The 27,555-nt window shown below is 41.6% G+C and overlaps 1 protein-coding gene, 1 long non-coding RNA gene and 1 other non-coding gene across 3 annotated transcripts in view; 2 read left to right on the forward strand and 1 right to left on the reverse strand.

Moving 5' to 3' along the window:
* The first annotated feature begins 3,961 nt into the window (after positions 1-3,961).
* LOC107326184 (uncharacterized) lies at positions 3,962-5,761 on the forward strand. The gene is made up of 5 exons (XR_001559923.3): positions 3,962-4,063; positions 4,486-4,588; positions 4,780-4,843; positions 5,112-5,217; positions 5,593-5,761. It is a non-coding gene; the product is annotated as an uncharacterized LOC107326184 (long non-coding RNA).
* On the forward strand, positions 4,249-4,319 carry LOC112540926 (small nucleolar RNA SNORD49). The gene has a single exon (XR_003084962.1). It is a non-coding gene; the product is annotated as a small nucleolar RNA SNORD49 (small nucleolar RNA).
* A 1,713-nt stretch (positions 5,762-7,474) lies between the features above and the next one.
* The window catches only part of LRRC75A (leucine rich repeat containing 75A), a 46,686-nt gene continuing 26,605 nt past the window's right edge, over positions 7,475-27,555 (reverse strand). The window contains exons 3-4 of the mRNA XM_088152428.1: positions 24,000-24,112; positions 7,475-9,959 (exon numbers count right to left, since the gene is read on the reverse strand). Of these exons, the coding sequence (XP_088008554.1) occupies positions 9,359-9,959; positions 24,000-24,112 (714 nt within the window). The 3' untranslated portion in view covers positions 7,475-9,358. The remainder of the gene's footprint in view (positions 9,960-23,999; positions 24,113-27,555) is intronic.

Consider the following 27,555-nt stretch of genomic DNA (forward strand, 5'->3'; position numbering starts at 1 on the left):
CAAGAGTGAGGATAATCATAGGGCTGACTTGAGAGCTCTTTGGTGGGACTGGAGATTGGCTGTGCTGGGGCTGATTCCTTGGGCTCCGTGGTGACCTTGCCCTTCAATCTACCAGCTGCTACTGGATTCTGCAAGTTAAGTGGAAAGTTAAGTGGGAAATTAAGCTTTTCCTTGGAAGCCATTTTTCTCACTGGAAAACACCATTCCATCAACTTTGTGAGCGATTCTGAAAAAGTCAAATCGTGTTCTTACTTCGCAAGGTTACAAGGTGATGGGTACGTACCTGTGTATGTTTCTTCAGTGCTTCTGCAGCTGACTTTATAGGCCCCTGCTGTGTTTCCCTAAAAGGTTAGACAAATTTTTGCAGTAGGTTCACAACCCCATCCCCATGTAATTGTTCCTTCCTTGACTTCAAAGCCATTGCCTTTTTTTGTATACTCCCAAGGAAAGCATCATATGTTTGTTTGGAATCAATCAAAAATCACTTGCCTGGTCCTTTCCTCATGTGCCAAAATGGGAGCTTCTCCACTAGAGGGTTGTCTTAGCAAAAGGGTAGATCCAAAAGAAATGTACCTTTTAGTGCAATTCAGTACAAATTCACCCCACATTTGACAGTTCTAGAGTTGTTATTCTAATGAATTTAAAATTACAGTGCCTCTGTTAACATGCTGAACCCCTTTTACTTGGGGAAACTATTTTTTTTTATTAAAAAAAATTAAATATGCAATGATTCAAGCCAAAATCTACACAGGAGATAGGCGGAAAAAAAATCAATGCCATGATATATATTAATTTGATTATGTGCCATCAAGTCATTTCAATTCCTAGCAACTACATAGAGAGATTTTCTCGAAGACAATCTATCCCTAACCTGTTCTTTCAAGTCTCCCAACAGTGTACTCATTGCCTCTGTAACTGCTGGTTGTCCTCTTCTTCTCTTTCCTTCCACCTTTCCCAGCAGTAGAGCCTTCTCCAGAGAGCTGGGCCTTTGCATGATGTTTCCAAAGTAGGATAATTTGAGCCTGGTCATTTGTGCCTCAAGTGAGAACTCTGGGTTGATTTGTTTGATAACCCATTGATTTGTTTTCTTGGCTGCCCGCAATATTCTCAGGAGTTTTTTCCAACACCAAAGTTCAAAAGTGTCAATACTCTTCCTATCCTGCTTCTTTATAAATTAAATATATTAATTTATTTGACTTATATTCAACTTTTGAACTTGAGGTCAAAGTGTGTACATACAGTAATGCTTTCTTCCATTTCCCCCCCCCCCCCCCCCGCCAACAACCCTGTGAGGCAGCTTGGGATAAGGCAGGGCAACTGGCCCAAACTGAGCTTCCATGGCTGAGATGGATTAGAGCTTTGATCTTCTCAGTGGCAGTCCAACATCTTAACCACTACATCACACTGACTCTAGTCCCTAGAGTGATAGATTGAAACTAGGAAGATGGGCATTTAAATAATAATAAAGCCACTCTAACAGGAACAAAGTTGAAGCTTTGAAATAGGATCTGGCCTATTTCTGTCAAAGTCATCTTCCTTACTCTCTGCAAATGGATACTACACCCAATTATCTCCAGAAGAAGGGCGGGGGGGGGGGGGGTTGGTCAATCTGTGATAGCAGACAAGCAGGCAAGCTTTTTTTTCCCCCTCCAAGTTCCAAGACTACAGGATAGAGGGAACTAATGTGTTGTCAACATTACGCAAGGCAGCCTTCTCTACATGTTCCTGCCAACACCAAACCTGTCCAGGTAGCATGTAAGATAAAGATGCTCAGAGTGCAGGTCATCTGGTCCAGGAGGTCATGGTTTTCAATCTTAGTGGAGATGAGCCAAGAGCCTCCAAGGCATGTGCCAACACAAACAGATCTGCTGAGCTGGGGACCAGATCCAGAGTGGTTATGACTCTGTATCTGGAGAACAAACAGGGACATGCTCTGTGCTGGCAGATTAAAGTCAGTAAGTAGAGGCTGTTTTGGCAACTAGACATCCTGCCACAAGGAAGCTATATCAGAAGACCGAGAGAATATTTAAATAGTGGTGCAGGAAAAGGAACCTTGTAGCAATAACAGCAGGATTGGAATTTCTGAGATTCTACAAGCTGGATAGGCAAGGAGCTGTTGTCAAATATCCTGTACAACAGGGTTCCTCAACCTTGGCTACTTTAAGATGGGTGGACTTCAACTCCCAGAATTCCCCAGCCAGCAAGGTTGAGTTGAAGTCCACCCATCTTAAAGTTGCCAAGGTTGAGGAACCCTGCTGTAGAATACTGACTTGAGGTCCATCCTTCTGGACAAATGGGAGAGTCTCTTTCAGGGCATCCCTATGTGTGCTGTTTTCTTAAGGGTACAATTCTAATCTCTCCTCATCTCCCATTTCTTTTCATGGGATTTAATATTAGTTTTCAAGGAACTGACCACACTCCCCTTGAATCCATTAACAGTTTCCAATGAACATTCTTGGTGAGAAAATGACTTTCCTAGTTACTCTAAGTTCAGCCAGGAGGGTTAGTAAATTAATAGCTCTATCTGTGAAGGAAGATTTATTTCTTCTACCAGGTTAAGGTGCTGTTAAGATCAGAACCATTCCTCATGCCTGAGATGGACTCCAGTTTTATAGGGCACAAGGTTCCACATAAACTTTGTTTTATGCCTATGGTGAACTCCAAGATTCATTGTGGTTCCAAATTTCTGTCCAAATCCTTTCCTTTCAAGAGATCATAGTTGGCATAAGCTAGATGTGTGTAGGACCTTAAGAGCTTACATCAGGCACAGCCAAGGGCACAGGAAGACAGAGCATCTGTTCATTTCCTCTTGGGCAGGTGTTCTAGGAAGATGGGTAATAGACTTCTCCATCAGCAGATGGGTTAAGGAATGCATCACATTGGCCTATTCAACTAGCAACAATCAGCTACCCAGGGCTATTATTGCCCACTTGGGCAGAGGAATAACAGCCCTGTCAGCGAGGGCTACCAGGTTAGACGTTTGTGGGTGGTGACATGGTCAGAAGCATCAACCTTCATGAAACATTATAGGAGGACAAGTTTGTATTTACAGAGGCAGCCTTTGAGCGGTCTGTTTCTGAAAAGCTTTCCTTAACTTTTTCTTACTTCCCATTCTTTTCTGATTGGCTCCATCTTCAAGTGCCTGAGAATGGCACTTGGACAAGACTTATGAGGTCATCAGAGATGGACCTGACAGTCCCACATTAGCAAGGACTTCATAAGGGTCTTTACAGATACCCCAGGAAATGTTTATGCTCTTTAATGAATACTGAACCATCTGACTGTTAGGTAGCATATTGCTGATTTACAGCTACATCACTTTCTGTGTAGTTGGATTTTGAGTAATAAAACTTCCTTAGGCATCTTTCAGCTGAAGTCACTTAATGCAATTGAGGGGTGGCAAAAAGTTTAAGATCTGCCTTTTAGTCAGACGCCGTAGACTTAACCCTTCCCCACCAGCAGCCAGATCCATCTTGGGTGAACAGGAAGACCTTCGCAGTAAGTCAAAGTCTATTTTGAATCACGGCTGCACCCAAAAGTGTTTGATCCGTGATTGTAATAGCATCTTGTATGCAGATATGGACAATCTGAATGCCGCTTGCTTCTCCTAGATACGCTTGGGCTTTTCTAACATGGGAAATCCCGATTCTTAATTTAACACCGCTAAAAAATAATAATAATAAAAAAATCCAGACAATTATGTCGCGACCACTAGCTATTGCCGCTCCTCTCGCGCTCAGCAATGGTCCGCGAGGAAAAGCACATCCCGGGGGATCAAGCCCCGTCCCACCACAGCCTTTGCAGCCACGCCTGGTTCGCTCTCCCCCGCCCTGTATTATTGACCCGGAAATCTCCAAGATATTCCCGCTCTCAATCCACCTCCGTCCCCCCCCCACGATTTTGCAGCCACGAAATGGTATATTCGAACCAATCAGCAGCCACGTTTTTCCCGGTCCGCCCCCCCCGTCTGCTGAATGGTTTGTCCTCTCCTTAAAAGAGACCGCGTGGTGTGTCTTCGTTCTTTTGCGAGCTTCGTCGCTGCTGTGAGAGTCGTGGGAGGAAGGTGAGAGATTTCACGATGCCCCCGAAAAAGGGTGTGAGTTGCGGGGGTGACTGGTCCTTCCTTTTCTAGGCCTTTTGCGAGCCAACATTCTCCCTGCTGTTTGTGCTTCGCGTGGGCCTGCGGCGCCTCGCGTAGGCCGAGAGCGAGGCTTCAATTTTTTTCCCCCCGTCTTTCTTTTGCCTTCGCGGGGTGATGATGCCGAGATAGGAAGTGCCGTCAGATGCGAAAACTGACGAAAGACTCCTCGCGGCTGACCGCGACATGCCCTTCCCTCCCTTACCCCGCCATTATTTTCTCCCTCCCAAGAGAGGCCTAGCATCAGTCCGGACAGAAAAGGAGAGGAGGGGATAGGTACAGGCTTCCACCCTCACTACAGAAATATTTTAAAAATACTTTCATCTATCTTGTGGATTGTATTGCAGGTTTTCTGCCATTGCCATGTGGAATCCCACCTCAAAAAGCAGTAGGGGATGTCAGTCTGCCTCTTCCGTCTTAAGGGTTGAGCTGCCCAAGAAACAACCAAAGGTAAACATAAAAAAGCCTCTGAAGTTGGGTAGTATGGAATGAAGGCTCACTATGATGATATAAAACCTTATACATGCTGGAATTACCGGCAGACTCTTGCTGTTGAGATGGTTCTTTCTGAGCGGCCTTCGTGAAGGGAAAACTATTGTTTCCCAAACACTTGTGTTACAAGCCTGTCCTCCTTTCTTCAGGGAGCCAGAAGCTGTCCTCCAAGATGAGCAGTTGTGATTGAAATGGCACCCTGGCTGGAAAGATGTAAGTCAAGTGGATGGTCTTTGGCTTGAAAGGGTGTGCACAAAACACATAAGTATTTCAAACCCAGAACAAACCATTATATCAAAAGTTCTGCTAAGAAACCAGCTTTGGTTGTTCTGGATTTTTAGGCAAATAAAAATCTGGACAAGGCAAGATTTTTCCTGACTATCCTATTTGAGAGAAGACACAAGCAGTGAACAAAGTTCCTTGAGATTTGCCCAGAGACTTTTTGTTAGATGTGCACTAATTGTACTGCCCTTGTTCACAGTTAAAATCAGACTGGAGATGAGTTACTAAAGTTGAGAAACGAAAGTAGAAGATCTTAAGAGGTTTAGAAGAGAAGAATATGCTTCCAAGATGCACCTCAGAAGTAGGTATGTATCAAATCCACCCTTTGTGAAGCTGAGACCCATCTGGTACTTTGGGCAATTTGAAAGTAAGCATACTCATACTAAACAAAATCTCTAAATTGGAGTGCTGGAATCATAATGTATTTTGTTTGGGATTGATTTTTGCATCTTATTTTCAAAGGGATATGTGGATAGATATGGGTTTAATTAATTGGCCAAAAATACTGGTTAGGAATATCACCCTTTTCCCTCAAGTGTGTTATAAATGAACATTTACAAACTTCATATAAGAAGCTGTTAGTAATACAAATAAGTAGAAAATGAGTGGAAAGTCCTTTTGATTTGTGCTTAAATGTACTGGTAGGTTGCTAACTAATTTATATGTAAAATCTGTTTCAGGATTGTACAGATATTACTACAACTTGATGCGCTCAAAGACTACTGGAAGTATCCACTTTTCTCTTGAGCGCCTCTGGAGACCTACATATTGGGGCACAGAGAGATTCTTTCCTGCATTATTGTGGAACTAAACTTACAGGCCAACTTCTGTTCTCTTTGTTGTATACAATCACTGAAAGCGCCAAGTTTCAAAATCCCTGTAGATGGCATTCCCTCAGGGAAGGGATCTTTAACAAGCCCTCTTGCACCTCTCCTAAAACAGGCTGTCTCAAAGGTATCCAGGTCCTGAGCCATCTAGGGTTTTAGAAGTGACAACCAGTGCTTTGAATTGTAGCCAGAAGCCAACTGGTTAGCCAGTACAGCTCCTATAATGTGGTTAGGGAGTGTTGAACCTAAATATGCCCCAAATCTATCAGATGCTGTACTAACTGAAGGTTCTGTATGGCCTTCAAGGGCAGCCCTATGAAAAATGAGTCGCCAGGAGGTGTCAAGGAAAGGAGTACCGGTCAATATGCAAATGCACCTTATAGTGAAACTGGTATGTTAAAAGAGAAGCAGACTATTCCAACCATTTCCAGTTTCTCTTCCTTTTCTGTAACCCTTAAGAGTTTTTTTATATACGTATGCCTGTTATATAAGCAACAATTCTGCAGCTGTTTTATATGCAATAAACTTGGTGTAAAAGGCTAAATAAACAAACTCTTCTAGTCTTTTTAAATGCCCATCTTTCTATCCAGGTTATGTGAAAAAAATAACAGCAGCTGAACTGTTCGCATTAATTCAACAAATATAGGCTGCTTGCATACTATTTAAAAACTGAATTTTTAGCTCTGGTTGAAGCCAAAATGGCTAGGTTTGCACATAACACTTGAATAGTTGAAACAAAGTTACATTACAATTAAGCATCATATATGAGCTAAAGAAATTGAAAATTTTAACTTTGCTAACACTACTGTTCTGCCTTGCTGACAATTTTGTATCCCATGTTGGAGATTCAAGTGGATTATGGCAACTCTTCTGCCATTATGTCATGCTTATCAATGTAAGAATTGTGCTTTGAAAGGAGGCTCCCAGGAAGATGGGTTTTTCTTTCCTGAATGTTCCTTCTGTGATTGCTTGGCTCTTGTACCCAGAGGTAGCAAAAAAAGATGGGAGGCATGAAAAAGCTTGGATATTGCTACCTGGTACAAGTAGGCTTTTATTAAGAGGTGCACAAAATATTTATAGGCAGATGCAGTTAAGCTATTGCCTGACTTTAGGGTGAAATTAATCATTGCTTTATAAACACATGCATTGACATGTTTATTCTCTTAATTTTTTCCCTGGAATTTTGACTTGGGCCAGTTTCCTAAAGTTTTGTGGGTGGAGAATATGGGCATTTTTTAAAAAGCCTTTTGCGATATTAGACCAACTCCATGGGAGGAGAAATGAGTCCCAGTTGCAAATTTTGAGTTGCTTTACATCTTATGGTTCCTGCTTTTCTGATCATATTGCGACTGAGGGTTTAGCCAGCATGTTACTTTTATTCTGGCAGGAAGCACTTTGACAATACCAGTGCCTTATTTTATCTCCCCTTTTAAGAAAATTCACATATTTTAATGTACAGACTGATTGTGTGATATAAATTGCAAAGAAGCCAAGCAAACTTTAACCAAGCCTCTTGGGAAGCCCTCAAACTGTTTTGAATAAATGGGTTGAAGTGACCATGGGTAAGAGCTTGATGGAAGGTGTAACTACATTACTACCTGTATATGCATGATTACGCTTGGTACTTTTCCTCCCTGTATAATTCAACACAATGATTCCCAGCCCAATTCAGCACTTGCACAAGACTCTGTAGCTTCCCGTTCCCCCAACATGCATTTTCGCCAGGAGAAACAACTATCTTTCAAACAAGTTTTATTTGTTGACAAAGCATATAAAAGGCATTGGCTACATGCAAACTAGGACAATAAGGAGCTGTGGATGTCTATGAAGTACCAGATTGACCCTATTGAAGAACATGCATGAAAGAAAATGGGCACAATAGCCAACTTTGCAGTAGGGCTTTAGGGAAAAAGATCAAATTGGTCAGATCCTTTTGGTTATGAAGAGACATCCCCCCTCATCCCTAAGGCAGACTAATATGGCAGAGCCAACTCAAAGTATCAGTCATTACCAGGTGCTCCCCAAACCTATCAGGATGAAGTGCTTTTGATGTACCAAAACTACAGCATTGAAAGCTCACAAGGAAATGGATGAGAGAGTTAACTTGGGTAAGACTCTTCATGGGTAATTCAGAAAAGCAACAAAGCCAGTATTTACCTCATGATGATCAAGTGCTGCAAAATATTGCTGACTAAAGCTCCCCCAAGCATTTAATGAATCCAGGTATCCAAGAACATTAGGAAAAGTTGAGACTATTAAGCTGAATTTCATAGATTCTACTGTCTCTTCTGTGTCACAGTGATGAAAATCCAGAGTAACTGAAAGCAGCTGTACATACTTTTTCCACAAAGTCTGTATAATAAATTACAGCAACTTTACACAACTGCAACAAATGCACGGAACGGCCATCGCTCACTTGCTTCGTTCTCTGGTGCCTAGAGCAAGGGCTTGTTCAGCAGAAAAGGCATCGCCCACCAGGAAGGCACATGTTTTTAAGTACCACTGATTCACGCCCATTGAAACGGAAAGGAATGAGATGTTTTTCATTTGTACTGTTTGCTTTATGGACCGATCTAATCTACTCCATCGTCCACCAACACATAGTGTCTTGCTTGTCCTGTTAAGTGGCTAGACTTGTGTAGAGTGGAGTGGTAGAAGAAAAAAATTACACAGCTGTTGCCAGTGGGTTTTCCTCTTATTTCATTCTAGAGGGAGTAAGAGTTCAGAGGGTACAATTTTTTCAGCCCTGCTGGCTCACACTGTTGTCTTCTATGAATTACATTTGAAAACCAACAGTCTTGTAGCACCTTAAGATTTTACAAATAAAACTCATGGACTACAACCAAATTCATCAGATTCATGGCATGTTGTCCTGAGACCGGAACTTATACGCATCCATGGCTTATTTGGGGCAGGAGACAGTAAATGGGTTGGAAGAAATTGAAATGCAGAAGGTACAGTAGTGATGACTACCTTCTTGGCAGCGGTTATTCCTAAAACAGTGAGACATTCAAACTTGTTTTGATGAGTTGATTAACACGTCTCTGTTTAATCCATGGGATTAATTTTTTTTCTATCCAGGCATGGAATTTTCCCCCTAAAACTTCTATTCAAAATAATTCATTTGGAAAGTAAAAACTCTAATGAGTGCAGGATTATCTGTATACCTAATATGAAAATTCTGATTAGTGTATTCAACTAGAAATTGTTTAACCTGAAAAAAAAACAGGCTCGATAGTGGCATTGCATTTTCTTTTGTGTCTCTCATGCTCTCAAACCAAAGAGTCAATTAGTAATCATATTTGTGGTAATTACAAGGTCTCAGGAATTAAAGGGATGCTTTAATTTGGATACTGCACTGAGCAACTTGTTGGACATGATGGCCTCAATAACCCCTTCCAATATAATTCCATATAATGGTACAAATCATAGCACATCATTAATATGTGAATTGCAGCCAATTTTGTCTGCAATTCAGTCTCCTCTTTTTGGCCCTGCAAGTTAAGGAATTAAAGAATTTATTACAAGAGAGCTTCATCAGCATAAACTAGCCAAGATTCTTTGTTGTTATAAAGGGATCCATTTGGCACATCCTGGGCGAGTGAGAGGCAACTGTATTTCATGTTTGAAACAACCCAGTAGAAATCTGTTCTTGATTTGTAGATTCATTTGGCAGCAGCTTAACCTCAATAGCTTCACCTGTCCATACCTGCCTGGCCTTAGTGTCATCCAGGGCACCATCATTTTGGTCTTCATCCTGTGACGAAAGACCTTCTTGGCTCTCAAGGTCACTCACCTGACCTTCACCAAACTCAAGAATAGTTGGGAGATTGCTTTGGGTAGGGCTTCGTTTCTTAAGGCTGACCAGAAAAGGCTGTGGCAGAGAGAATATGTCCACATTATTGCCCAGATCAATCCAAGTCATACTGGGGAAATTTCTGGTGTCCTTCAGAGCTTCAGTCAGGTCCCGGAGGATGGCCTTTGTCAGCCTGTTGCCATTAAGGGAAAGAGTTGTGAGGTGAGGTAGGGCACTGAGAACTGGCAAAAGCTGGAGGAACATCTCATCTGTCAGCTCTGTGAAGCAAAGCTCCACATTTTCAATATACTCAGAGCTGTGCTGGAGGTATGAGATAACCCTGTCTAGTTCCTTTAGAGTCAAAGGGATGCCAGACAAGTCCACTGTGTTGTCCAGAGGATTCCCCACCAAGATCGTTTTCAAACTGCAAAAGAACAAAAAAGGTAAGCTTTTTGATCCATCTCCAGTTTATTTATCAGCTCTAAAAGTTGTCAATTCTGTCTGTGGGAAAATGATTCTGACAACACTTAATAATAATTCATACGGGAAAAAATGGAATACTGTAAATCCATCATGTTTCTAAGAGAGATTGCAGGCAATTTTGTTAATATATAATACTCAATGACTACATTCACACAATAGGCTTAATTTGATCACCAGCCCATTTTGGGGGTTTGCACAATACACTGTGCCATTAAGTAAACAGGCTGGATTTGCACCATATGCCAACCCATTAATACAAAGCAACATTAAAATTAACCATGCTTACAATGTTATGTAAATAACAGTCATTTGGTCTTTTTTTGGGAACATTTGTTCTGTGAACACAATATTTATATAACAGGCAGCCCACATATCCAAAGCTGTTCCTATATATAATCTCTCTTATGCAGACACATAATAAACATGGAGGGTGGAAAGAGGTTGAATATGAGAAGGATCAGACAAAACCATACCATCCTGGGAAGTCATTATTTAACAAAATTCATACCAACAGGGCATACCAAAACACACGAAGCTTATGAGGTGTCAGGTTCAGCCCAAGAACAACAATGAGGCAATCCAGTACAGTTCAGTTCCCTTATTAGCTTGCACCTAATAGACAGAATCTCACCAGACTAAAGCAACCAGTGGATATACCCCGTGAGACTCTAGGGAGGGGCCAGCCTCATCCTCTTCGTCTTCCCACACTCTTGTTGTGGGCTGAGGAGGTGCTTGCTCTGGAATGCCTCTCCCCCCTCCTGACAACCTTCCCCGCTCATGCCATCCATTACATAGGTAGTGGCCTCTGTTTAAAATAGAGAACCATCCAAGGAAAGCCGCTTATGTCTCTAATGCTCTTAGCTGGCATCTGACAACATATAGCTTAACAGAGGCAGCAGGGGAGGCACAGGGTAGGGTCAGGATTTTTTTTTTTAATCCGTTCAATCATGTCCGATTCTTGGAGACTGCCTGGACAAGTCCCTGCAGTTTTCTTGGCAAGGTTTTTTCAGAAGTGGTTTGCCATCGCTTCCTTCCTAGGGCTGAGAGAGAGTGACTGGCCCAAGTCACCCAGCTGGCTTTATGCCTAGGTGGGACTAGAACTCACGGTCTTCTAGTTTCTAGTCTGATGCCTTAACCACTATTCCAGAATTACTTAAGGCTAAGAAGGATCCAGCAAAAGGGATGGCACTGAACTATGTTTTGCCTTGAAAAGACAGGTGAGATAGGATACCGATGTCAAATACTTGAAGGGGTGATACTTGAAGTTCAAAATATCTCTTATCATCCAAGAGTGCAGGACACACAATAAGGGCTTGCTTATGGTAGCTTTCCATAAAATGTTAAGAAGAACTTCAGGGAGCAGTTTCAACAGGAGAACCAGTCACCAAACAAAACAGTGAGGTCCCATCACTGAATATCCAAGCATAGTCCAGACAGATATTTGTAGAGAATGCTTCATTTTGGATTTCTGCCTTGAGCAATAGGGTGGGACACAGTGGTCCAATTCTATGAATAAGGGAGTGCAAGGTTTGCTGAGACTATTTCCCTTGTCTTCTCCTGGCAACCCTCTTTCTCCTGTTATTTTAGCATAACCTTATTTTAGCATAACCTTTTATTGATTCATGAAATCTGAAATTACCACCATCAAACAGCCCAAGGAGTATGAAATCATCTAGATGTTTTTTTCATATAGAGTACTCACACATATGGGCTGGCACAGAGCTCCCTTCCTGGGGGCGGGGGGAGAAACCTTAGCGAATAGGAGTGAAACCACTGCATTGCAACAAGGTGAGGATCATAAAACATCATTCTGCTTGCAGAAGCAGCAATTCAGAAATGCAAATAGAGTACATCAAGAGAAAACGTTATGAAAACCTCTCTAGAATCTTCAACCGATATCAGCAGGGGACCTTCAAGTGCAGGAAACACAACAACATGGGGAAGAAGACCGACTACAGTGTTCTGATTCATAACACATTTCCACAAAGTTTTACCAGCGCTTTTTGGAGGGTTCAGTTTAGACGGCTTTTAGTAAATATGCCCAGAGACCTAGTTAATAGGAGCAAAACCTCATTTTACTTGTCTTTTCACTGCCTGAGACTCCCATCCCTTGCACCTTATATCCTAGCTTTAAATAAGGTACCAAACTGACTTGCAATAAAAATGATCATAATGGAATAACCAATAGAATAAAAAATTTAAAAGATCAATAAAAACACTGTACAAACAGTCTACCTAAAATAGATTTAAAACTAAGGAAAATGGAGGTGGTAGAGAAAAGTTATTTGAATGGCACAGAAAAACCCAGTAAGATGCCAGATATATTTCTCTAGGAAGAAACTGAGTTTGCACAATAATCTGAACCACAAGAGGATTTCAGCCTGCTATGTAGTGTGGACTAAGGCAAAGGAAAAACTCCCAAAATTGATTTGAGAAAACTGTGTTAAATTATTATGGATTAGCATGTTGTGAGAACACATAGTACCACCATTAATATGGTCTTTATCCTATTACCATTCTAGAGGAAGAATCCTACAAACTATTACAGTAACTTCCTCTAACTTCTATCCCTTTTACTGTTTCAAATTCCCATCATCCCTGAGATGGACTGATAGGTTTTGTAATCAATAGCATCTAGATTGGTGTTTCTCAAGCTTGGCAGTTTGAAGATGTACGGACTTGAACTCCCAGAATTCCCCAGCCAGCATGGCTGGCTGGGGAATTCTGGGAGTTGAAGTCCGTACATCTTCAAACTGCCAAGCTTGAGAAACACTGATTAGAGGAACTGTTGTTAGATAAGACTATGCTAACGATCATGCTCTGTCTGTCAAAGCTTAAGTGTATATCAATTTAAACTAGTTCATTAAGAGGAAGCACATCACCTATCTTATCTTCCAACCAATGAATATGTCAGTACACTGACGTGTAAGATTCTCTTTGGCCCAGTAAGTAGTTCATGCTAACTTAAGACTGTGCCAATCTGAAACACCCATATTAAAACGTAAATATATACAGCTTCCTACCTATTTTTAGTTTGGCAAAGATGAAACTGCAAGGACTAGTCCCCACAGTCACCAAGAGTCAAGACTGACTCGAAGGCGTGCGCACACAGACACACACAGATGAAACTTGGACAAGGATCAAAATTTGTTAGACGTAAAATATTTATCTTATTCATGTAATGACACCAATAAGAATGAATGGTCTCAATGCAGAAGGGATTTTTCCCTTCTACCTTCCTGCCTATATTTTCTGATCAAAAGAAATGCAAAATGCCAAAATTTTCACATAGAAATAGCTTTTTATTATTTCTATAGGTTTTTCACAATTTCAAAATTCTGATCCAGTCTGATGCAGTGAAAAAAGTATATTCAGTTCAATTTAAATTAGGACAAAAATAGCCCAAATCACTGAAAAAGTGGCACAGATATCTAAACCCATCAACAGTAAAGTTTCCTTGAAGTCAGACTTGACTTCTATTGGATTCTTGGACACATACATGCAGTTTTCTTTTCAGCAATATATAAGTTTTGCTACTGCTATATTCTTCTTCTTCTAGTCTCCCATTCAAACCCTAATCAGGCCCAACCCTGCTTAGCTTACAAGACAAGGTGCACAAGATTCTATATGAGGACACCACAGTAAAACTCTAAAAAAGTAATATAGAAATGCTTTTATGTTTATCTGCACAAATATAGGTTTTGTAAAATTCAGTAACTGAAAAAATGAAGATCTTTACATATCTAGAGACATTACTGTACTAAATATAAGAATGTTAACCACATATTATAAGTAAATTGCTATAAATTATGTATGATTTATGGAAACGTAAGGCCAAAAAGAAGGACATTTCATTGGTACATTAGATTCCATTTATTCTTTGTTGGAATAATAGTTAACCTCAAATGCATTTTGTAGATCAGCTTCACCAGTTTGTTCCTTGGCAAACATCCAGTGTGGGGCTAAGATATCTGAAAGGATCACTTTGTTCTATAGCAACCTGCCTGTTATTTATGATTATCATAAATTGTTGTAGATTCCATCAATTTAATAGATTAGCTTGGCAGGTACTTGAAAAGGATCTTTGGTAGCAGTACAATGACTGACAGTAAAACTTCATCTAAGCAGCAATTTTTTTTTAATATAGTAGTAGGGTTTTAAACATAGTATAGTGTTTTGTCACCATGTAATATTAATGTAATTCTCAAATTTAATTGTATGAGTTTTCTTCTTACATTTTTTGGTTTTCTATAATGTGGTGTTATCTTTACTGTACAGTCTCAAATGTTTAATGAGTAGTAATATTCACATGGAAATACTGGTCAAAGCAGAATAGGGAACCTATGACCTTCTAAATTATTAACTGAACTTCAATTTCTAGCTTCTTTCTCTGTTGGCTAGGGTTTTATGAGTTGTGGCTTAATAATATTTGGAGGGTTCCTGGCCTTTATCTTAAAATGAAATATTAAAGAGTATTGTTTTCCTAGATTTGATTTCTTATACACTGTAAACATGTGTAGTTAATCTGTATGGTTTATTTTAAAACCTCTTTGTATTTAATTAGAAATGTGGAACATATCCTGTTGAAAACTTTGGGAAAAGCTCCTGCTGTATTTATGGCTCAGATTATAATTCTACGCAAACAGAAGAACTGTTCGCTAACATTATTTTTAAAATAAAGCGTTGCCTTGTTGACAACTAAAAACTAAATGCCAAAGTTATAAACATCTGCTTGTCCATGTTCTTCCAAGGTTTAGAATGTATTCTCCCGGGGAAGCTTCAAAATGTTTGCAATTACTAGAGCAGAAGGCTGGTTTCTAAAATCAAATAGAAATTAATCTTTCAATGTATCTAAACTAAGATTAAAATGATGCAGGAGAGGGAGGCATAAAAGAAATAAATTGTGATCATTCTCATAGGAGCCAATTGGCCTCTTACATTTTACTCTGTAAACAAGCAACATCTCTTAAAAAGAATAATGAAAGAGAGAGAGACAGATTCATGCACATATTCCAATCTATACACTTGATTTCTACAGCTCTACAGCAGCACACTGCATTTCTCCTTTTTAATTTTCCTTTGCACAGAGCAGTAGCTGTCAGAAAGAAGCTTCAGCTTTATGGAAGAGGTGACTCTATTATACCCAAGGTTAAAAGCATCTTCAACAGTGTGTACACACAAATAAGATAGTCAGGACATAAGAGATAAATATTTTCAAACACAGAAAAAGCCACAAAATGGTTTATGACCATGCCTTCACAGATTCACTCTGTACTGTAACACAGAAATGTAACAGGCTTTGGTTCATTTACAAGACACAAAGAGGCAAACATTTTGAAGAAAAATGGGTCCTCAGCTGGTGTTTTGTAATCTGTAGGGCACCGCCTTCCTCCAGGCAAGAAGCAGCAAACCATTAAATACCGCTTTAACATTCATTCTATCCTACTTCTTTATGTACAGAGATACACAGCTACTGCTGTATGCTGAGGAGGCACAAAGAAACTTTTCAACTGCAAGAATCAATCAGTGCAGTGCTTTCCAAACCTGGATAAATTACCTAAAATTGGGTAAAAGTGGTTTTTCTTAGGATAACGATACATGAACCCATTACCCATCACAAGGACATTTAAGTTGACTTAAAGTTTGCCATGTGTACTAAAATATATTCAAAAATCTCCCAAAGTATTCCTATTAAGACGAAAATCTATGAAATTACCAATGGTAATTTGCTGAAATGACATAAAGATCATTCAATGACATTGTTTTTATAATATCAGGTAGTCCTCTAGTTACGACCATTTGTTCAGCAACCATTCAAAGTTACGATGGTACTGAAGGAAGGGACTTACGACCGGCCCTCAAAGTTTTGGCCATTGCAACACCCCTGAACAAAATTTGGGTGCTTGGCACCCAGCTCGCACCTTACAATCAGTTGCAGCGTCCCATGGTCATGGGATCACCATTTGAAACCTTCTCTGCCGGCTTCCCACAAGCAAAGTCAATGGGAAAGCCAGCAGGGGAGGTCACAAGTCACTTGGGTAAGCCTCCCCCACCCACCCTGGCTCTTTGCTTGCACGCACCGCACTTTCCTTCCCCCCTTTGGTCACACACATGCCATACGCACAGAGCCCTCCTTCCCTCCTTTGCTTGCTTGCACACACTGTGCCCTCCTTCCCCCTTTGCTTGTTCACACGGACTGTACCCTCCTTCCCCCCTTTGCTGGCATGCATGCACCCACCAGCACCCTCCTTCTAATAAGAGGTTTTAGGTAATGAAGGAAAAAGTTTGGGAAGCACTGGATTAGTGCATTGGCGGGGGGGCATGCTGTAGGAAACAGAACAGCTGTTAACAAATTCTGTTGACTGCCAGACTTCACTAAATGTTTTCACAGAAAATTAAGAGGTAACTTGAAGGTCATCTGGCCCAACACTCTGCTTTACCTATGCGGGAGAGTCTTTGTCATCCAACAGGGAGGATGGGCTTTTCAAAAGGAAAATTTTTTTGAAGGAGGTGGAAAAGCTAAGCTCCTTCCCTCACAATTCTGCTTTGAACTGAGAGTCCCACATCTGCTTTTCTTTCAAAAAGAAGGGGCATAAAGCTAAATTGTTTTGGATTTAGTTTGACTATAGCTGCCGTTTCAATTCCACCAATTTGCTCAGCTACACTCAACGGTATCCCCAAAGGGTAATTTTTTCTCCCCACCTGCCCAAGGATGTAGCAACAAGAACAACAGTTGTACAAATCAATACAGACTGAGTAAGCACCTCCTTTTCTAAGGATCTTTAACAGCACCTCTTTGTCATATTTAACATGGCATCTGAGTTAAAAAAAAAAAAAAACTTTCTAGGAACATCATTCACTAAATGCCATTAATAAAAGAAATAATCTTGTAGATCAGGGGAATGCCAAGAAAAAATATATTTTAGTTTCACCAAGACTGTCAACAAGTTCCCCCATTGGCAGGCTTGTAAAATGCTGACTAGAAATGGTAATGTTGAACAGATATATAGCTGATGACAGATTTATTTATTTATTCAATCAATTTATATAGTGCCCACCTCAACAACAACTCTGAGCAGCGAACAGTAATAAACATTATTATCCCTTAAAAATGTTCAGAAATGGTTCCTCGCCAAACTGAAGTTGTAACTTTGGATTGTTTTGCATAGAAACATTAAATATTATTTGGATAAAAGACTAGAAGGAATGCTCATCAAAGTTACAAAGCTGGGGAGAGTTTAAAATACTTTAGAACTGAAAAGAGTTTAAAATACTTTGTGATCCTTATGGACCACAGAACAGGACCAAACCTAACATGTATCCCAACAGAAGAAAATATGAAGTTCTGCATCCAGATAGATGCACAAATTCAAGGTGAGTGACACCTGTCCTGAAAGTACATGCAGAAAAGAGGTACTGGTTTTACTGAACCTCAGACAAACCTTGACTCAGATGTATGTTTCTTGGTGCAGTAACAAGGTACACTGCCCAGACTGTGAGAAAAATTGGATCGCTTGAATCTGCTTGGGTCAGGCTTCAATGGAGTACTATTTATTCTAGGCACTAGCATTTAAAGAGAGTATTATCACGGTCGATTAAGTTCAGAGATGGACCGTGGAGGTGGTGAGAGTAGAAATGAAGTCCTACAAGGAAAGGTTAAAGGAGCCAGATGAACCGAACTCAGAGAAGACATGATTAATAAACAAATCTTCAAATACTTGAGAGGCTCTCATACAGATTATGAAGCAAATCTGTTTTCTGTTGTTCCACAGAATTAAGGTTAGAACCTAAAACTAGGAGTTCAGATGGGGAGGGATTTAGATGAGACACTAGAAACAGCTTCCATGCAATACAAGATGTTTGACAATGGAACAGGCTGCTTTGAAACTAATGGCCTTGGCTTCATTATAGGTTTTTAAGAAAAGGCTTGATTGCCAACTTTCAAGGGATGCGATAATACTAGAAATCGTGAATTGGCAAGGGGCTGGACTAGGTGATATTTGAACATTCTTCCAGCACACAAAATCCAATTTAGTAGATTCTGGCAGAAAGGGGAAGAACTGCTTTCATACTGCAGTCGACACTGGCAGAGTTCATTTCTTAATTACCACTTTTTCTCTTATGCTTTTTAAAGTCTTCAATTCTTAATCAGAATTCCTGGGGGTAGTGGAGGAAAGCAAGGACAAAATAAGTGTGCCTTTTCTGTGGTGCCACCTGCCTTTTGAAATATACTATCAGAGGTTAGGTTGGCCCTGACTCTGCTGGCCTTTCAGAAAAACTTTAAGAATCATGGAAGGGGATCTTGAGGTCATCTAATCCCACCCCGTCAGTGCAAGAATCTTCAGACCATTCTGGACAAAGGACAGTCCAGTCTTTTCATGAAAACCTGCTCCAGTGATGGAGCACCCACAACTCCAGGAGGCAGGCTGTCCCATGGCTTAATAGCTCTCACAATCAGGAAATTCCTCCTTAGTTCAAGTTTGGATCCTTCACTGTAAAGCTTCCACCCACTGGTCCTTGTCCTACCCTTGGGTTCCAGGGAGAATAAATCTACTCCTTCTTTCCTGTGACATCCTCTCATGTACTGGAAGACTGCTATCATATCTCCCCTTAGCCTTCTCTTCTTTAAGCTAAACATACCAAGTTCCTTTACCCGCTCTTCATAGGATTTAGCCTCCAGACCCCTGTCCAAATCTCATTGCTCTTCTTGGCAGATTTAATATTAATAAGTAACTGAATACCTACACTTCTACTCTAAAAGCCTTCTAACAAAAAAGACTTTGAAGAAATAAACTCAAGAACCTAAGAAAGAGCATTGATTAGTTACATCAAATCTTAACCTTATTAGAGCATATTCACAGATAATTCTCACTAATATTAAGCGGACTTGGTCAAAAGAAGTGCATGTAGAACTGCTTATTGTCTAGTAATTGGGGGGCAAGGACACAGGTATGGAATTTGCCCAGATTAGTAACAAAGGTGTATCCTTTAGAACAGTATTTCTCAACCTTGGCAAGTTTAAGATGGGCGGACTTCAACTCCCAGAATTCCCCAGCCAGCCATGCTGGCTGAGGAATTCTGGGAGTTGAAGTCCACCCATCTTAAACTTGCCAAGGTTGAGAAACACTGCTTTAGAAGATAACTGGCTCATGTCTACCAAACAAGACATACAAGCAGAAATGCCTGCAGGATATGGTAAAAAAAGTCAAAATGGCAGCTGCAGGTTGACCATACCATGTGGACACTTCTGCTTACAATTTTAAAAAGAGCAATTGAAAATGCTGGGAATGCACTTATTTTACAATCCCATAGGGGTGTATACAGGAAGCACTTATGGGCTGGGTTCACACAACTTGGTAATCTGGTGCCTAAGTGAACCCATTTTCTGAATTTAAACAATGCAACAAATCATACACTCGCCAAACAGTCTGGGACTGCACAATATGCTAAACAACAATACCATCACCAAGGTTAAAGCTAATCAAGCATGCTGTGTGAATGCAGCCATTAAGTCTTTCCTAGAGCTGCGCAAAGCTTCAAAGGGATGTTTCGCTTTGAAGGTTCATGCAAAGCATCTCTGCTTTGTGAAGTAAGTCTCCACCACACGTCCAGGAGCAATGTCACTCCTCTTCACAGTGCTTCTGCAACTCCCTTTGGCAGTTCCCCCTGTCAACCTAGGCACAAAAGCTTCTTTTGACTACTGGATGCAAAGCAGAAGCAAAGGGTCTTGATGAGGCAATAACACCTCTGAAGCCCAAAGCAACTCCCTGAGGCATAAGGTTGCCTAGGCTTGATCTTTAACTGGCCTTTTACGTGGGTTCTACAGATCCAGAGCCAGCCTGATGTAGTCAGTGAGAGCCAGTTTGGTCTAGTGGTTAAGGCATCAGGCTGGAAACCAGGAGACCGTGAGTTCTAGTCCTGCCTAGGCACAAACCCAGCTAGGTGACCTTGGCCCAGTCGCTTTCTCTCGGCCCTAGGAAGGGGGCAATGGCAAACTACTTCTGAAAAAACCCTGTCAAGAAAACTGCAGGGACCTGTCCAGGCAATCTCCAAGAATCAGATGCGACTGAACAGATAAATTAAAACAAAAACCACACAAACCCAAACCCTGAGACTTGCCTAACTTTGACTCCCCAGGCTTCCTTTCCCCCAGGCCTTGACAAAAACCAACACCTGACAAAAGAGACAACAGCCTGAACGATTAACAACTTTCAGGGCAAAGCCCTTTGGGGGACTTGCATCTCTAAATGAAAATAATCAAATCCATTACAATTTGACAAAACAGCTAATGGAGAGTGAGACTGGTAATTAACACACACAACCCAACTCTTTAATTTACGCTTCCCCAAACTTCAAGCCCAGCCAGGTCTCCACAATGGACCAGGCTTTGTGAGGCTCTTCCCTCCTTTTGTTAGACATTAAATTAGCTGAAATGGTAATTGCTGGATACAAGAGCAGCAGAAACTTTTGGATAGCATTGTCTCAAGCCATTCAGGCGTTTAAATCCAAGGAGTCAGGGCAGCCATCTGCAAGCCCTCCTTGTCTGGCAAGGGCTGCGCAGATCGTGGCAATGAATGAAAAAACATGTTCTGGCAGAGCGACAGAAAGAGACAAGCTACCTAACCAATCTTCCAAAGGTGGAGGAAGGAAAGGTCTGTATTTAACCAGCAGTGGTCAGCCTGCAGGGGGAGATATCTGGCTGCTTTTAGCCTCTTATTAATTTATTATACTGTATTATACTTTAATTCTGTATTATACTTTATTGTACTTTGTTCCTCTAAAACAGTGTTTTTCAACCTTGGGAATTTTAAGATGCGTGGACTTCAACTCCCAGAATTCCCCAGCCAGCATGGCTGGCTGGGGAATTCTGGGAGTTGAAGTCCATGCATCTTAGAGTTCCCAAGGTTGAGAAACACTGCTCTAAAAGCTCAAGGCATCACATATGAGATTTCCCCCCTAATTTTAACCCCACAAACCACCATCTTGTAAGGGCTGAGAGAATGTGACTAGTCCAAAATTGCCCAACAAACTCAAGCGGTGATCTAGATCTGGTTCTCCCAGGTCCCACTCCAAGGCCTTGCCCACTGCACTGGTTCTCCTTTGTGATACCTCCCTTAACAGGTACAAACCAAGAGGCTTTGGAAAGGGGATATAAAGAATGCCGAGCTGGGAAATTCAGCCTGATTGGCAATTCCACTTTGTCAAAGGATAATACCAATAAAAATGCCCACTTGCTGCTTAGCAGGACATGATGAGAAGTCTCTGCTCAGTGAATCCATTCATAATGGTCCCTGAGTCGAAAATGTGTGTTACCATCCCATCTCTGTGTCTGTCACTTGGACTGGACAAGCCACCAGCAGAGGTAAACCTGGCTGGCAGATTCTCCCATATTGTCATTGCCAATACTCCATCCTGCCTATATGGCCAATATTCCACCAATACTCCACCCTACCCAATTCTAAGGAAGAAAAAAACGGGGCAATTCACTGACTCATGAACATTTCTTTAAGCTTGCTCACTACCCCTCTGACAGCTTGCTTAACAATAGAGCATTTTTTGCATTCTCGAGCTGTTTTCCAATTTCTCACACATCTTTACCTTAATCCTTTGTAAACCTTCTGTTTTAAAATTGGAACGTGGAGAGAATTTGGTATTTTTTGTGTTGCCTGAGGATCTATTCGGTTTCTGTTAGATTGCTTGTGTCTACAGGCTTGGCCAAAGTTTGGGCTTCCTCGAATGAGGACTTGTCACTTTACTAGGAATTGTTACTCCCTGTCTTGGGTTATAAATTCACCAATCTCAGGAGACGTTTTGGCCTGAAGACAGGAACACAGAGAACAGCAGCAGTTTCAAGTAAACTCAAGGAGACATGCTCAGCCCAGCCCAGCCCAGCCCAGCTCAGCTCAGCTCAGCTCAGCTCAGCTCAGCTCAGCTCAGCTCAGCTCAGCTCAGCTCAGCTCAGCTCAGCTCAGCTCAGCTCAGCTCATATCAGAGGAATTGAGCACCTTCCTTCACATGTGTCTGCCACCAATTTCTTGGCAGGGGATACAGCTTTGCTTTCTTTTATCATGTTCAGCCATGTTAATAGGCGACAGTCAATCATGACATGAAAGGGAAAGCAAGGAAGCCATTCCTGAGTCAATCATCTGCCTATTTTGCTACTGTGAATATAGTTTAAGACATAGTCGCTGTTTTCACCCAGCATGCAACACCTCAAATTCAGGTTAAGAAATCATGGTTGTTGGGTTCACATAATATGCTCCCCCCCTCTCCTCCTCCATTATGGCCAAGTGCAGGAATATTAAATGCTAGAAAACAAAACAAAACATTTATCGACATTGAGGTAGTCAACAGATAAGCTGATTATAACTATGGGAGACCTTGCACTAGTTGTTGCCTCATTTTCATTTCTGCTGCACAGTATTTGCTACAATTTGGGTTATAAAAGATTTGAAGTCTGAGAAAAGTAACTCATAAAAAAGTTGTTCTTTCAGGGTACTGATGAAGCAGGAGTATAACATTAAGTGTTGCAGAAGTCCTTATAGATGCTACAGTAAAATAAGACATACTGAGCTGTCCCATGTGAGTAAATTCCTTTCTAGTATGGGTGTTAGAGTACCTTCCCTGTAATAGCGCTGAAGGCAAAATACTATGTCTATCCCAGAATAAAGCTTTCCTTAACTTGGGAAATGTAAGCAAGGAGAGAGAACTTGGCCACTTCCCAGATGCCCTTTGTCATCCAGGCCCTGCTTCCCTGTGCCATGCTACTTACCACCATCTGAAACCTGACATTGTTTAGTTCCTGCAGAAGTGTATGCTTTTGCTATCCCTCAAATAAGCAAGCCAATGGTTCTTATAATACACTACAGCAATGGTTGAGTTCCCACAACATACCGAAACTCAAAGTGCTCAGCCCATTTTACCTAGTCTACCTGGATTTACCTAGTGCAAATCCAGCCAACAGTATCCCAAGTCCCATATTCAAAAGGTTCTTCCTCAGAGATTAAGACTTGATCATAACCCTCCCATAATCTACATAGACTCCCAGTGGTTTGTAACAGTATACTGTTGTAAGCAATAAACTGTTATCTGCAGGATCCACAAAGTAGGGCCTTCTCAGTTGCTGTCCCCAGAAATTAGATTGGCCCCCACACTCCTGAGTTTTCAAAAAGTTATAAAGACCTGGTTCTTACAATGTGCCTTTGGGGCCTGATACATTATCTTGTTCCTTCCTGTAGGAGAATATCTGTATATGAAGTGTTTGTTAATGATGCCTGGAGTATTTTGGTTTTTATTTTTACAGCTGTTTTAATCCAATTGCTATATTGGGTATGTGTGCTATTCAGAGTCTACTATGATGCAAAGAGCCTATAAGCCCAGTGAATAAATTAAAGCCAGAGAAAACAGAATTAAAGCCAAAAAAAATCACAGATTCATCAGGCAAGAAACAGATGGCATCATTCCCCAAATGCCCTCAGGTACAAACCAATTTTTACTAGCTTGTGGGAGGCCATGAGGACGGCACTAGCCTGGCCTTGAGAAGAAGCTGGTTCCAAAGTGTAGGGGCTACAACAGAAAGACACTAACTGTAAGCCCCCCTCCCCTCCACCTCCTATACTGGGACCACTAATAGACTTTGCCAGGCAGCATGTACTGAAGGGGTCACTTCTGCATGGAAAAGGAGGTCCTGAGGGTGCCAAGTAATTAGTTTATATATGGCTTTTTAGGTAAAACCAGGATTTTGGATTTCCTCTGGAAACATCTAGGAAACCAACACAGAGCCCACAACACAGTTGTCATTTGGGTATTGTGACTTATTCACCAACCTGCAGGCTGCTGCATTTGAGATCAACTACAGACTAATTTAAAATGTCTTGAACTCCTTTCTCTACAGAGTTTAGTGCTACCCCTCACATTTTCAAGGCTTCAGTCTGCTGCTGTGACCAGAAGGATGGTCTCCAGCCATCCCACTTTCACTCACCAAGCTTGTGGCTTCCTCTTCACCATGCCCTGTCGTCGCCACTGAGAGTGGGGGCTCAGATGGTACGTCAGCTGCCTGCAGAGCTTCTCCATAGCCCCTAGTGAGTCCCCCTCCTGCAGCAAGAACAAAAGAGGAAGAATACTTATTGACAAGGAACCCATGCCAAGGAAATAGCCTGAAGGAGACTGTCTTTGTAAATAATGTGCAGGACTTCTTGAGAAGCTATCTTGATAGAGGGAAAGGAGACTAGACACAGAATAGCTTCTGCAAGACTCAGCACTCTCTGGATAAACAAGTAACCAGTTCCTAGCTGACTGAATGGGGGGAAGAAAAGGGTTTGAAGCTGGCAAGTCCTCTCTCCCCAGTGTTATCAATGCCACTTTTCTACAGACCAATTAGAATTTTAACATAAATTCCCAGTTTTATTGCAGGTACTCAAACTCTGGCAATCTAATCTGGTAATCTGAGCCAATATGGTCGATCCATCTCTTGCTATTGCCACTGTTTCTTCCAAGGTTTGATTATCGATTAAGATTTTTAGTCTGCTAAGCAGCAGCCTCAGATTGCCCCAGCCAAGCCCAGTGAGATATAGCCAGTGCTGAACCTGCGAGCACCACTGTCGATCAGACAACACCTTGCTTGCACCATTGTTACCTTAAAATGACACAAGGTTCTTAGAACTGATCTACCTCCATCTGGCTTTCACTCACTGTGCAGCATGTAATGGAGAAATGCTTAGCTCTGTTCGGTCATTGATTCAGGGAGCTCTGCAGCAAGGTTAGTATGCATAACATGTTTCCACTGGAGAAGAATTCTAGCCCACAGCCTCAGCAATGACTCAGGAAGTGCAATTACTTGGCTTGGCTCGCTATCTTTCACACAGAAGTTGCTGTGATTTCACCCTGCTACCAACCATGGCGGTTATGGTGGATTATGCACAGGGCGAATTCTACATGCCAGAACTCCCTCTGTGTGCAATGAAAGACTCTGTGCAGACCTCTCCAAGAGCCCATTAGAAAGATGGGTAAAGCAATCTACTAACGAAACAGCCTCATTTACTTATAGGAAGATTCTACTGCTGTGCTGCACTGCAAACATCGCTACATTTTCTCACATTCCTTGTAAAAAAGCAGTCAGAGGAAACACAGCAGATCCCAGGCAAAAAATCCAGGACATGGCGAGTTCAAAAGATAAACATCTTTATTTCAGGCAGGCTCTGGGAGGGATGGGGAGGTGCGTCCCCTTCCAAGCTGCATACATCCACAGGCTATCGCCAGTGGCACGCCTGGGCACGCCTCTTGATCTGGCAGCCCCCGCCATCCATTGCCAAGGAAGTAGCAACAGAGAACCAGAGGAGCAGCCAGAGGGGCTATGCCTCTCATATGCTGACCTAGTTCCTCTTCCATTAACTACAGTCCATATCAACCTTGTCCTCACTCTCCATGACAATATCATCAGATCATCTTTTTAACCTTTTCCTAATGATGCCCTACCAAAAGGACGCGAGCAAAGAAAACCCCACCAAAACATGGCTAGCAGGGCCCAGCGGTGCCTTCTGACTGGAATACACAGTTGCTCAAGAACATGTGGTAGGGAGAGGGAGATAGCTGTGCAGTTGTGTGGCTGCAATCAAATCAAAGACACCGATTGTATCGGAGCAGGAGAGGGTGGAATAGAAGTCCCCAAGCCAAACGGGACAAATAGATTGGGCTGCCTGACCAAAAAAACAAGTTCAAATAGCAGAACTTCCAATATAACAAGTCTGAGATTAAGCAAATGGGCATAAAGCAACATCCTATTAAAGCCAATGATGGAGGGAAAAAAACTTAGCAGAGCACATCCTAATGCTGAGGATTCAGCTCAGTTTCCTCCAACAGAACCTGCTTTGACCCAAAGGCAGCAGACTTTTTATTAGTATTTATTTGCTGATTAATATCCTGTCGTTCCTCCAAGTGCCCAAGATGGGATACATCATACTTTTGTTTCACCATTGCAACGATCCTGTTGGTCTGAGAGAATGATCTGCCCAAGAGCCTTCATGGCTGAGTGTGGATTTGGATCTGAGCCTCCCAGGTCCTAGTCCAACACTGACACTCTTCTCTGATTTAGACATGGAACTATCATTGCCAAATCTCTCCACAGCACAAAGTAGCCATCATTTTCTCACTAGATCCATTTCTGCTAACTGTCCCACGTCCAAATAATGCCTGGGGATAATGCTTCCTATTTTAATCACGGAATCAGAGCTGAGTATTCAAAGTGAATTAAAAAGTCTAAGTGAGATACATAGCTGCAAATGCTAAGTCCTGGGAATGTGGAAAACATTTTAAATTTGTATAGTTTCAAGTTGTCTGTGGTTGTTTTGATTTTAAATTAGGTTGTTCCAACCTTACTGGACGTTTTCAAATGCTGTTCTCACCATTCTGGAAGTGTTTCCCACTCAAAGTAGGGCTGTTTGAGGTTCCTAACCCTTCTTGAAGGGTCAAAACTGCTTTGGAACACTTTCAGGAAAACCAGGGCTGTCCATGTTAAACCAGGAACAGAGAGTTTTGAATCTGAAAGTTAACATTGTAACAACTTGGCTCACTTTCATCTTGCTCAATGGGAAGTAGACAGAACTTGTTATTTAAGACCTGCAATTCCCAGAGATAAAGCCCCAGCGAAGGGCCCCTGGGGGAATGCTAGTTCTATGCCTCCCAGTCTTCACTTCCTAAGCTGCCTCCCTCCACTCCTTTAATTTATCATCTTCAAGTGTCGCAACTAAAAATGGGTGCTGGAATGTTATCAGTACTGGGAACTCAATGCTACAGAGCTGCAGCCAGTAAAATTCCAGGCACGCATTGAAGTCTGCCTGATTTTCCATATTAGGGGTAGAGAGGAACCTCTCCCACCCAGATTTAGTCATACGCCTCATCTCTTTGCTAGGTTGGGAACAACTAACTGTAGTACCCGTGCTCTTCACCTATGGCATGCTAACTGTCTGGAAGACAAATATTGTTTGGGTAGGGGTAGCATGAACATTGCAGAATTTCCTGATTTTCAGCAATGTTTCTGCTGTTCAAACATGGTCTTTAGGGCCAAATACTGTTGTTAGTATCCTCCACTTTGGACCGGATCCATCCGAGTTCTCATCACAGGGAATTTGTAAAGCTGAAATTAACCACTGCCTTTATTTCCAAGTCAAATACCTTTCTTGGAAAGAGATGTCATAGAAAGGTTTTAAAAGTCCCTGCTATGCTAGGAAATCTCCTTTTTGGCAGGTCACTTTCCTACATTCTTAGGGAATTTAATCCATTCTGGGAACCTGGAGTTCTAACCCCAGGAGGGAGGGAGGGGAGGGGTTTTTGGCTGCTCAGAAAAGCATTGGTTTATGCCCAGAAATACTGTGTAACATGTTCAAAAATTTAAAAATGTGTGTTCCCTAGCTGAGAGCTTGCTTGCCCTGAGCTTCATGCAGAAACAAAAAACCCAACTTTAGTGGCAGCTTCTCAGTCTATTTCTAAAGAAATACGTTGGTGGGTGGGTGGGAGAAGTATGAGCAGGATATGCTGGCGAA

This window comes from Python bivittatus, unplaced genomic scaffold, assembly GCF_059951505.1.
Source record: "Python bivittatus isolate LINGU-HERP-01145 unplaced genomic scaffold, Pbiv_v1 ctg000690_np1212, whole genome shotgun sequence".
Classification (NCBI taxonomy): domain Eukaryota; kingdom Metazoa; phylum Chordata; class Lepidosauria; order Squamata; family Pythonidae; genus Python; species Python bivittatus.